Here is a 12,902-nt window from a genome sequence, read left to right as displayed (position 1 = left end):
GCATGTGGCATATGGGATCTATATGCCATATGGGATCTGACCAGGGACCGAACCTGGGCCCCCTGCATTTGGAGCACAAAGTCTTAGCCACTGGACCATTGGGAAAGTCCATGGATTTCTTTTTATGTTCACCAGTTCCCAACATGAGTAAATTTCCCTGTACACATTTGAAATGTTTAAGAAAAAAAGAGGCTACAGTTTAATCTTTGAAAGATAATCTTAACCTCATGATATGCATGAAAAAGGTCAATGTGCAGATAATCTCAAAGTAGAGGGGAGAACCCTGTCCCTGAAATAAGCACCCTAACCACTCCCATGGGGCTAAGTTCCCTGTGAAATTGGGAAGCTGTCTGTAAAGCCGAAGCTGAGAGTCCAGACTCAGAGTCAAGCTGCCCAAGGTCAAACGCCAGCCCTGGCACTTACCAACTGGGTGACCTTCATTTCTGCAACAATAATTAAATGCCCTGTGCATCACTTTTCTTAGACGGTTAACTTCTAAAGTTTATTTAAATGGGTGAGGAGGGACATGTAGGGCTGCAGAGTGGGAGATACATATTATTGAGTATAAGATAGGCTCCAGACTTCCTTGGTGGTCCAGTGGCTAAGACTCCACACTCCCAATGCAGGGGCATGGATTCAATCCCTGGTTAGGGAACTAGATTCCACATGCCACAACTAAGAGTTTGCAATGCTGCATCTAAAAGATCCGGTGTACTGCAATGAAGATGGAAGATCCCTTGTGACCCAACTAAGACCTGGCACAGTCAAATAAATACATAAAATTTTAAAAAAGATAAGCACAAGGCTGTATTGTACCACACAGAGAATATAGCCAATGTTTTGTAAATGGAAAGTAACTTTTAAAAATTGTATAAAATTTTAAAATAAATTGTATTAAATGATCTGAGTTTCTCCAGGAAACTCAATGAATTTGAATATAAAGCTAATACATTCTGCCCACCATCAAAACTCCTGGTAGGAGCCGAAATTGTAAACCAAGTTCCAAAACATCAAGGATAAATGTGCCAGGAGATAGAGGCACTGTGGCCGTAGTGTGACCCTACTTGATACTAACGATATAGTCACAGACCCAAGACCCCAGTGAACCCCCAGGACCTTGCCCTGAGCAGGGCCTGATGGAGAGGAGAGGTGAGACGTGGCCAGCAGAGAGGAGGAAGCATGCGGGCATGTTTACTGAGGGAGCGAAGCCGGTAGGCTTGCAGACCTACCCTGGCTCATTCCAGGGTTTCTCCGTGTGACGCCAAAACAATTCCAGAATGTTAGTTCTTCATTAGAGATGCTAAAGACAGAAAGGAACAAAAGATCTAATTAATATTGAAATCAGAGTGATGCTGATGGAACAAAAGGTTGGAGAGGCAGCAATAGCTATCCTCTGGCCAACAGGAAATATATGACACATCTCCCATCAGGATAGAACAATAAAAGTCCAAATTACCAGCATAAAGAAGGACAAAATTAGGCAATAACATCCAAGCTGCCTGACGACTTATTCTTAGCTGCCTGGCTCCTGGTGATGGGTGAAGGGAAGGAAATTCATGCCCAGAAATAGAAGAACAGTGTTTTTTGGAGGAACGTTTGCCAAGCGTTGCTGAAAGAGAGAGAAATGGGCTTAAACTGCTCTGGGATTTCTCTCCATCTCCTTCTGATAAAATTAGGGTCCACCTACGGGTTTCTCTGGAAGCTTGTTGGAGCCCATGGCAGACAAGGACCCTTTCAAGGTAAGTCAGTGCAGAGAGACTGTTCTGAACCCACTTCATCAACACCGTGAGGTTCCCCACAAGGTCCTCAATCCCACTCTCACCTGTGACTGGGCCCCATCGTTCATTAGTGAACCTGCTCCTACAGCGCAGGACACATGGAGAAGGTGAGAATGACAGACCCCGGGCATTTGCACGTCTCTTTCAACTGGATGATCTGCCAACATTGAAAAGTCACAAATCTTGCATAGAAATCTAGATTTTCAGAAACATCTGTCTTTAAATGAGAAGAAGTCGGAAGGGACTGTTTATCTACTTTTCTGCACCATAAATTTGGACACGAAATGGACTAATATTTATGCACAACCTAAACACTTAAACTTCTCCAGCCTCATTTTTCTGGGCTGTAAAATGGGGATAATATTGGGACCTACTCTGTGGGGCTGTTGGGTACATTGGAGGCTGTCATGTGTTTAAAATCAGGGGAACAGAGTCTGGCACAGTGTCACTATGGGCTGTGGTGGTTGTCACTGCTCCTTCTAACAGACCCTTCAGAGCAGGAAGAGAAGTAAGACATGGACCTGCCCTCAAGGGGCAAACCTGCCACCTGCACAAGGACACACAATGCACTGAGTCCCTAATACATACATCTACCCAGGGGACAGAAGCACAAAGGTGAGGACTGCAGCGGTGGTGGGGGCACAGATGTGGACTGGAGATGCAGAACAGCAGGAAGAAGGTGGCACCTGACCCAAGTCCAGAAGACAACTGAGCTTTCTCCAGGTACAGGGAGTGGTGGAGGGTTGCTGGGCCCAGGAAGCAGCATGAGCACAGGAAAAGATGCACAAAACCACACAGAGGAAGGTAGAAATAAGAGAAGAGGAAAAATTAAGTCTAGATGTGTCTCTGGGAACACCTTCACCTGAAGTCATCATGGGTCCTTTGTTTGCTTGTCAATGCATTAATATTTCCCCCTTGTGGCTTAAGATAGCTGGATTTGCATTTCTATTGTTGTTGTTGTTTAGTAGCTCAGTCATGTCCAACCCTTTGCAAACCTGTGGACTGTAGCCCGCCAGGCTCCTCTGTCCATGGGATTCTCCAGGCAAGAATACTGAAGTGAGTTGCCATTCCCTTCTCCAGAGGATCTTCCTGACCCAGGGATTGAACCCGAGTCTTCTGTGTCTCCTGCATTGGCAGGAGGGTTCTTTACCACTGGTAAGCCCTGAATTTCTATTACTAGCAACCAAAACAAAGCAAAGCTCACCAATGCAGGGTTTCATCCCAGGCCTGCAGATCCCACTACCTACCACACCTGTCCAATCCCCTCCACCTGAATCGTTATGTCTCTGGCTCAGTGGCATCAGTTCACACCACTTCTCTAAGGAACATATTCAGGACATGCCCACCCTGCCACCTCATACCTCTGTGAATCCAACCACTTAAGAAAATCAGGTGACACAGCATTTTTCAGGGGCTACATGATAACCTAAGAAATGAAGCTGCTCTCTCAAAGCTTCCTGCATCCTCCAGAGGTGACATTGGGCTCTGTTTAGTGACCGCACACCAGCAGCAGAAAACTTCATGTTTTATTTTCCACAGCACATCCACTGCCTACCCTTGCCCTCTGCAGACCAAGTTTGGAAATAAAGACCTTCCCTGGGGCAGAGAAGGCTTTAAAATGTTAATTCCCTTTTATGAGGCCTTTAGCATCTCATTATTGCAAGTCCAGCTGATACCAGAAGGCTGGAAACTTAATTATTGCAGCCAAAAGTTGGAGGGTACTCTCTTCAAGATCAGCGTGAGTTTACATTGATTTCTCTCCAAGCGTGAATGAGTTCATCGCCTGCTGGTGACGTATGCCAGGCTTCTGTGGTTCTGGAGAGTACAGCTCGCTGACAAACAATACAACTACTGACACAGGAAAACAGGAGGCCATCACTTAGTTAGGAAGATAGACGTTCAAAGATTAAATCATAATTACAACATGGAAATTGCATTTTTCTTCCTTCCTCTGAAGACCTTTAAAGAAACTTAGCAAAGAACAGAAAATGTGTTGTTTTTGAAAGCATGTTGCTGCTGCTCAGTTGTTCAGTCATATCCGACTCTTTGCAACCCCATGGACTGTAACCTGCCAGGCTCCTCTGTCCATGGGATTTCCCAGGCAAGAATACTGGAGTGGGTTGCCATTTCCTCCTCCAGAAGACCTTCCCGACCCAGGGATCGAACCCGTGTATCTTGCATCTCCTACATTGGCAGGCAGATTCTTTACCACTGCACCATCTGGGAAGCCTTTCTGGCAGCATAAAGCCCCCCAAAGCTGTCTGGATCTTAATTTTCAGAATATGTCACTTTACATGGGGGGTGGAATTGTGACCCCAAGATGATACATCCACATTCTAGCCCCCAGCACCATGAATGTGACCTTATTTGGAAACAGGGTCTTTTAAACATACTTCTTTACTTGTTTTATTTGATATGCCAGGTCTTAGCTGAAGCGGAGAGGGAAATGGCAACCCACTCCAGTGTTCTTGCCTGGAGAATCCCAGGGACGGGGGAGCCTGGTGGGCTGCCGTCTATGGGGTCGCACAGAGTCGGAAACGACTGAAGCGACTTAGCAGCAGCAGCAGTAGCTGAAGCACCTGGAAGCCTCAATATTCATCGCAGCATACCAAACCTAGTTCCCCAACTGGGAAGCGAGCTTGGGGCCCCTTGTACTGGGAGCTTGGAATATTAGCCACTGGACCACCAGGGAAGTCCCTGGAAACAGGGTCTTTGCAGATATAATTAACCTAAGGATCTTGAGATGAGATCATTCTGAATTAGGATAGCCCCTAAATCCAATGACAAGTGCCCTTACAGGAGAATAAGGTCACACAGAGACACAACGGCAAGACATGTGAAGATAGAGGCAGGGACTGCAGGGATACGGGTACAAGCCCTGGAACACTTGGAGCCACCAGAGACTGGAAGAAGCCAGGAAGGATCCTCCCCTAGAGCTTCTGGAGGAAGAGAGGCCCTGACCACACCTTGATTTCAGACTTGTGACCTTCAGAAATTTATGTTGTTTCAAGCCACTGAGTTTGTGGGAACCTATTATGGCAGCTCCAGGAAACTAATACATGTGGCAAAGAGACTGCAGATGTGACTGAGAAAAGGACTCTGAGATGAAAGGAGTATCTGGGTCCATGGTCCCCAACCTTTTTGGCACCAGGGTCCGACTTCATGGGAGACAATTTTTCCATGGACCAGGAGTGGAGGGGATGGTTTCAGGATGATTCAAGCACATTACATTTATTGTGCACTGTATTTCTAATCTAATGTTGCTGCTGATCTGATAGGAGGTATCGGTTCTGGGACCCAGAGGTGGGGAGCCCGGAGCTGGGTTATCCAGGTGAGCCTAAAGGTCCTTATTAGAGATAGGCAGGAGGGTCAGAGTCAGAGAGACAGAGGTGATGATGGAACCAGTGGTCAGAGAGAGAGAGAGAGAGATTTGAAGATGCTACAGTGTTGACTTTGAAGATGGAAGAGGGGAACATAGTTGGGAAATGCAGGCAGTCTCCAGAAGCTGGAAAAGGCAAATAGATTTTCTGCTAGAGCTTCCAGAAGCAAGGCAGCCCTGCCAAGCAACCCATTTTAGGGTCCTGACCTCCCATCCTATCAGATAATAAATGTGCATTGTTTGAAGCCACTAAGTTCATGTTGATTTTGTTACAGCACCAAGAGGAAACAGATACACAGGCCTTCCAGGTTATGAGGATGGAAACAAAAGTCTTTCAAATTCAGAGAAAGTCAATTATCAACTGACTTCATGATGGGAAAGCCATAGGAATGATACTTTGAATGATAACTTTACTACTAGCTCAAAAAGGTGCTCCTCATTTGAACTGACATCACCTGTCTGAAAGCTTACCAACCCCCCAAAATCACTTGCTCTGCATTATTTTTATTTATGTTGAGCCCAAGTGGTTCCCTTTTGACTTCCATTCTTGGAATCTAAAAAGCACAAATCTACCCCGTATTCCAGAGGAGGGTCCTTGAAAGACTTCAAAAGAGCTGTCAGGTCCCCCTCTTCACCTTTCCCTGGGCCTTTTCTTCTCATCACCGGGCTCAACACTCACATTTCCTTCAATCATTTCTCCTGTGGTTTGATCTCAAGGACTCTCAGCCCCTCAGACACTGTTTGACAGAACACAATCCAATTTCCAGCTTTCCTCTTATGCCTAGAAAGACATGGAATTCTCTATCAGAGTGACAAGTGACATCTATCATCCGTGACTTACAGAGACCAGGGGACAAGAAATAGCTCCCTTTCCTCTGAAACCTACTATCAGAAAACCAACAGCACAAGTGTGGTGAGATATCACAGACGTCCCTCTGCCTCCGTCAGGGAGACGAGAGGGAGGGGTGGAGACTGTGGTGATCTGGGTGCAGGGGCTTACACACAGGGGTGTCCGCTGGTCACTTCCAGGTCTAGGGTCACAGGGACCAGTGTTGGCCCAGGGCTACCTGACCTTGTGAATTTCATAAGAACCTGAAAATCCAGATGTCTATGTAATTAGCCAATTTTTACAGGGTGGCAGCAAATTAAATAAGCACACACACACCCCTGAATCAGGTACAGCCTCCAGTCTGCCCACCTGGGACCTCTGTTATGGGGCAACACACCCATTAATGCCAACAAAAATTATATCAACCTGTGGCAGCCTCTTCAGACAGGTGGTTCCACAGGGAATTACAGCCATGACCTTGTAATACCTTTTAATGGAGTTTAATCTGTAAAAATACTGAATCACCATGCTGTACGCCTGAAACTAATACTATATTGTAAATCAACTATACTTCCATTAAAAATGCAGTTGGTTCATCAGATCTCACTGTGAACAAAAGCGCCAAGGTTTCTTGCACACACACACACACACATATACGCACACAATTAATACGCATCTTCTACTTTTTTTTTAACATGGAAGTAGCTGTCAGCTTGCAATGTGACACTGATCCCTTCCAATCTTGCCAAGGTTCCAGCCCTTCAAAATCCTTTATGTTCTCAAATTCAGTTCCCCCAAAGTCCCAAGTCAAAGAAGCCAGTTTGGACATCACCACAATTTACACCTTTCTAAATTCATTCTTTCTCCCTTACCTAAGTCACCATCCCAACACTCAGAATTTCCATCATATGACAATCTTTGGTGAAACCTGCACGACTCCCCCTGGGGAGTCACACAGCCTCCCAGACCATGAAGAAGCGACAGAGTGACACTCCACAGACCAAGGGTGTCTCTCCCCAGGGTGTTAAGGAGCATCCACATCTTTGGGGTGCCCCTGGTGATGCTGAGGCCAGAGGACAGCTCTGAGGATGACACTGTACACCTTAATGTTGTGACAAAATGTATGACAGATATTGACACAAGAGCTGTGACAAGTGCATCACAGCCATTTAATGAATCCCCCCCTCACTGACCCAGGCCCCGGTGCCTGGGCTCCCCTACCAAAAAAACCTTACGGCAGCCCTGAGCTTCGTGATGTGCACCCTCTGGTTTGCCAAGATCAGGCCACAATTTGCTAGAAGAAAGCCCCATCTTCACGTGGCCACGAAAGTGATAGCTGAACCAAAAACTACTGCCTCCCAAAACAATTCCTCTATCAGGTAGGACAGAGGATACTTTTGGTATATTTCTGGGGAGAGGAAATAACCAAGTATAAGATAACAATGGGAACCACTAACTTGGCCTTGCCTATGTAGGGTAGAGCTCTCCAGGATAGGAGAGTGAGGGTCCTTCCTTGGGGGGCTCCACACCAGGCTCTCAGGAAGGGATGTGGCTGAGGGGACTACAGAGCTGAGCCATCCATTTGAGCCCATGGTGGCATAATCACACAGATGCCCTCGCCAGGTGCCATCACTAATGTCTCCCTTCTGGAATGATGGGGAGGGGGATGGTAAATAATATGCATTGTCAAAGGCAACCAAGGACAATGAATCAATAGTTTTCATTCTCTGCAGATGAATTTGTATGACTTGGTTCAGATCTTTCTAGATTCTGAATAGAGAAGGCTTCAGATTTGTTTAATCAAACCGGCCCATGGAGTCCAAGATCTGCCAGGATTAAAGATTAATTTTTTCTTAATTTTAATTAGTGAAAAAGTGAAGTCAGTCAGTCGTGTCCGACTCTTTGCGACCCCATGGACTGTAGCCTACCATGCTCCTCCGTCCAGGGGATTTTCCAGGCCAGAGTACTGGAGTGGGGTGCCATTTATTAGAGCTCACATCAATTCTTCCTTATCAAAAAAGCCATCTCTGGCTAAAGGCACAGCTTCCTGCAGGTCGCCATGAGAAGGACTCAAGCCCTCCCAGATCTTGTCCACCACAGGGAAACCCTTGCAGGATTTTCTGTCCACCTCAAAGTTCTTTAGATGGGGACCAAGTTTCATTCAACCTTTGAACAGCAGCCAGTAGAATAGAAAGAAGGCAGAACTCAGCATTACTGTGTTTTTTAAAATTAATGAAGACACAGGACCTAGGAGCTGTCTTAGCAGCTTGAAGGAGAAAGGATCGCTCTAAAGACAAAAGTCCTTTCTCCTGGGGTTCTGAGCTGCAAAAGGAAACTGTCAACCAGTGAGCCAAGAAAAAATTGGCAGAAACTATAAATTCAGTGATTCAAACAGACCCCTGAAAAGAATATGGGAAAAAAAATCATGGGCTGGTTCCTGGAAGATTTGGAGTCATAAATCCAGCTAATTAGATGGAAAATGCAACAGAAATAACCCATGATCAGATTCTCCAAACTGTGAGCTGTGCCCCACTGATACCCAGTAAAGTTGGGGGCACACGGATGGACTTTTTAAAAAGTTAATCGCCATTTATTTTCATGTATATTAAGGAAAAATTAGTACATCAAGCTAACAGATTTTACAATGGATTTTACAATGGATTTTATTGTCTTCTATTGAGACATTTATGATATTTAATGTTGAAAAAGTAAGGCATTTAAAGAAAATATGTTGAGTAAATTACATTATTTGGCACAGGAAGTTGGCAAAAATTGAGAAGATGGCAGGTAGACTGCTAAACTTCAGAAAATACTGTCCTATGAGCAAATCAAGGAGAAGAGGGGCCCCCTCCTCCATCCTAGGGGAGGGAAACAGCATGCTCAGCTGCCTCTGATCCCAGGCGAGTCTCTGTCATCACTCACTCCTTTCTCAGCACCCCCATCACTCCCCATCAGCACCCCCATCGCTCCCTCCTCAGCACCCCCATTGTTCCCTCCTCAGCATCCCCATCACTCCCCATCGGTACCCCCATCGCTCCCCATCGGCACCCCATCATTCCCTCCTCAGCACCCCATCACTCCCTATCAGCATCCCCATCGCTCCTCATCAGCACCCCCATCACTCTCCATCAGCATCCTCATCACTCCCTCCTCAGCACCCCCATTGCTCCCCATCAGCACCCCCATCACTCCATCCTCAGCATCCCCATCGCTCCCCATCAGCATCCCTATCACTCCCTCCTCAGCACCCCCACTGCTCCCCATCAGCACCCCATCACTCCCCATCAGCACCCCATCGCTCCCCATCAGCACCCTCATCGCTCCCCATCAGCACCCCATCACTCCCTCCTCAGCACCATCATTGCTCCCCATCAGCACCCCATCTCTCTCCATCAGCACCCCCATTGCTCCCCATCAGCACCCCATCACACCCTCCTCAGCATCCCCATCGCTCCCCATCAGCACCCCATAACTCTCCATCAGCACCCCATCACTCCCCATCAGCACCCCCATTGCTCCCCATCAGCACTCCATCTCTTTCCATCAGCAGCCCCATCGCTCCCCATCAGCACTCCCATTGCTCCCCATCAGCACCCCCATCACTCCCTCCTCAGCAACCCCATCCAGGCTCTGCCCTTGGGAGCCTGGGATGCTCAGAGCAGCCGTATGACAGAACGGGAAGGAAAGGACCAACGCCCGGGCATCTGGAAGTAAAACCCGTTGTACCTTGATGACGTCTTCATCCGCAGACCTGCATTCCACAGCCTCTGACACGTCCACCACCGAACCATCCTCTTGAACTGCCACCACCTTGACGGGAACTGAAACAACCTTTCCAGTGAGAATGGCCGTGTTCAGAACCTCCGAGTCCTGAGCGAGAGAGAAGAGGCCTCATGTCAGCCACTGGCATGCCCGTGAGTCCCAGGAAGAGGGACCATCAAGCTATCTCCTACCTTAGTAGTTGCTCTTCAATTTAAAAAATTGTCTGTGATCTCCAGGCACCCCTCACACACAGCGCAAGCGTCCTTTTTGATACTGGCCAAATCTCTGGTAAACGATGCCGCATTTTCAGAGCTTATTCACATGGTGAACAGAGCCTTCATTTTAGTTTCAAATTAGGAAAGACAGCAGCACACAGAGCAGAAAGAACTGGAGGCAGATTGTAAGCCTCCACACTCCTAAGCTGACCACCAACACCGTCTTTCCTCAAACCGCTAAGCACCCCCAGGAATTTCCCAGCCAAGCTCAGGTATTGTGAAACCAACACCATGTTAATTTCTCTTCTCCTCCAGCGTCCCTCAAAATTTCGTAGGTTCTATCTTCCTAACTCATCTCCCATCTGTCAAATTCTTTTTTTTTTTCCTTTTTTAAATTGCAGTGGCACTGGTGGTGAGGGGGCTTCTCTAGTTGTGGGGCACTCAGGCTCAGTAACTGTGGTGGACTGGGGTTTTAGTTGCCCAGCCTCAGATGGGGTTTTAGTTGCGCAGCCTCAGATGGGATCTTAGTTCCCCAGCCAGGATCCAACCTGTCCTCTGCATTAGCAGGCAGATTCTCAACCACTGGACCACCAGGGAAGTTCCCTCCCACCATCTGTCAATATCCTGTCAACCCTAGGATCAATTCCTCCGTGGAAGGATAATCCCCCACTCAGTTAACTACCACTGGCCCCTAACTGACCTTCCTGTGTCCACAGTCTTCACAGCAGTCGGAAATAATCTTTTTTTTAAAGCTTCAGTAGAATTCAGATTCTTTCTCTCCTAGATTAAAGCTCTTTGAAAGCATCCTAGGGTTCTTAAGATGAAGTCCAAACTCACGGATGTGTAGGGACCTGACCCTCACCCACCTCCCTAGCTCGCTCTTGCCCCCTTCCTGCTGTCCGTCATCACAGTCAAACCTCACAGAAGTCTTTCCTGTTCTTCCAAGAGTAAACCTCGTTCATGCCTTCTGCCCTTACATTCGCAGAGCTCTCCAACCCCAAACACGACTCGCTGTTCCTTCCATCCTTCAGATCTCAGCATATATGTCCACCTCTTTGGAGAAACGGGGCTTTTCTGCCAGCTACAATATGAGCTAGCACTGTATTATCATCTGTCACAGCATCTAGTCTGTCCTGCATGGTAATAACCACAGCTGTCACTGTATATTCATTTTGTGTTTACGTTTTAATCTCTGGCTACTCATTAGGTTGTGAGCTCCCCAAGGGTCCCGCTCTCATATCAATGAATATGACTTGGATGGTGCTGACCCACGCCATTAAATCAGCCTTCAAAAATGAGCAGATGAACCAAATGTGGTCCATCAAGGTATTCTAGCCCCATGTCCACAAAGACTGATTCAAGGTTGAAACCCAAAGGAAATCAGAGACAACAGTAAGAAAAAGAAACAGATTCCTGGGAAAGATTTCTCGGTTCCTGAATCTGGCTACATCTGTGCTTGTTATTTTTGGAAATTCAGAGATACAAAATAAACTGTTTTACTTAAGCCAGTGTTAATTGGGTTTTAATCACTTGCAACTGAAAGTCTTGACTAGTACACAAGAGATTAGATGCCATGTTGGGCTCTAGGGAAAGAGAAACAACAAAAATAAATATCAGTCTCTACCCTGAAGAAGCTCACAGCCTTTAAAGACACTATAATAATTTTCCCAAACTGAGTTTCAAGGGAGGTGACTTTATGTTTCATAACAAATCACAACCAATCTTCAGAGCTTGTTGCTTTTATTTCAAATACATTTGCAACCACATTTCCTTCTTTAGCTTTCTCATGTGTGGCTGAGATTTTTGCAACCATGTTTTCCAGTGTCCACCAACAAAGAGCCTTTCAAAAATCCCAAAGGCAGTTCCTACCTGCCTCTGGAACAATGAGAAAGCAATTTGTCTTGTTAAATATTACATTTAAATCATCCCCTGGTGCCAGAGATTGCTAAAAATTCACCATCTATCAAAATGCAACTCTTTCATTCTGTTCCTATTTGTGCCAGCTCTAAGTTTTATGTCTTGAGAGCATATTTATATTCCTTTATGAAGATAAGTTTCCATTAACATGGCATATTAGTGTGGCATCTATAAAAATGGCAAAGGAAGAACACGTGAAAGGTCCTCTGTGAAAGAAATTAAAAAATTGGCCAAAAAAATAAAAATCCACTTTTTCAGAACTCTAGAAATAAAACAAAGGCTTGTGCAGCCAAGAGAGCATTTATTCAAGAAAAATGGCTGAATCTTGGTAAAAACAGAATTTTGTGGCATTTTAACTTGATTTACTCCCATTCCCTACTGTCCAGCTCAGTAGTAGCTTTGAAAAATGACAGCTCACTTTCACAGAAAAATACCACTATCTGAAAGCCACGAAAGAGAGCAGATAAGGGATGGAGATCTTTCAAAACCTCATTCCCAAAGAATTGCCATTACCTGACTTGTCTGGTATTTCCTAAAAAATTTCATTTGCACAGCTTTTTGTATCTGACCTGACTCTGAGTTCATTCCCTGCGGAAAGCTTTTTACTAAAGGTATTTGTTTAAAGCAATTACAGGCAATTAGTTAATTTCATAGCTAGCTGCCTGAAGCAGTGGATAACAGTTGTGACAAACAATAGACTCATCAAAAAGTTTAATAAGAAAAGATGAGGAATAGAATTGCCAGAGGGGCTCTGAAATGCTAACACATATTCTGGGGAATCTGTAAGACCATGCTTATACTTAGGGCTGTGTGCATGCCCAGGAAGACCTGAGAAGGCTCTCAGCTCTTGCCGCTGGTTGATTTTGACATTATAGAGAAGCAAGAAGTGAAAGCTAAGGCAGAGCTGTCTAATGCCTGACTGAGGATTGAAAGTGTGTCCCAACATATTCAAAGAGATCCTTGTGGGATTTTCCTGGTGGTCCAGTGGTTAAGACTCTGCCTTCCAATGCAAGGGGTGCGAG

General features: G+C 45.9%; 1 protein-coding gene across 15 annotated transcripts in view; it reads right to left on the bottom strand.

Annotated features, from left to right (window-relative positions):
• Nucleotides 1–12,902, bottom strand: part of TMEM132B (transmembrane protein 132B) — a 354,195-nt gene that overhangs the window by 23,862 nt on the left and 317,431 nt on the right. For all 15 annotated transcript variants that reach the window (XM_081540527.1, XM_081540522.1, XM_081540520.1 and 12 more), the window contains one exon: nucleotides 9,713–9,856. In XM_081540527.1, the coding sequence (XP_081396653.1) occupies nucleotides 9,713–9,856 (144 nt within the window). The remainder of the gene's footprint in view (nucleotides 1–9,712; nucleotides 9,857–12,902) is intronic.

This window comes from Giraffa tippelskirchi, chromosome 11, assembly GCF_054371585.1.
Source record: "Giraffa tippelskirchi isolate mGirTip1 chromosome 11, T2T-mGirTip1v1.2.pri, whole genome shotgun sequence".
Classification (NCBI taxonomy): domain Eukaryota; kingdom Metazoa; phylum Chordata; class Mammalia; order Artiodactyla; family Giraffidae; genus Giraffa; species Giraffa tippelskirchi.
This window is presented reverse-complemented; position numbering and strand designations above follow the sequence as displayed.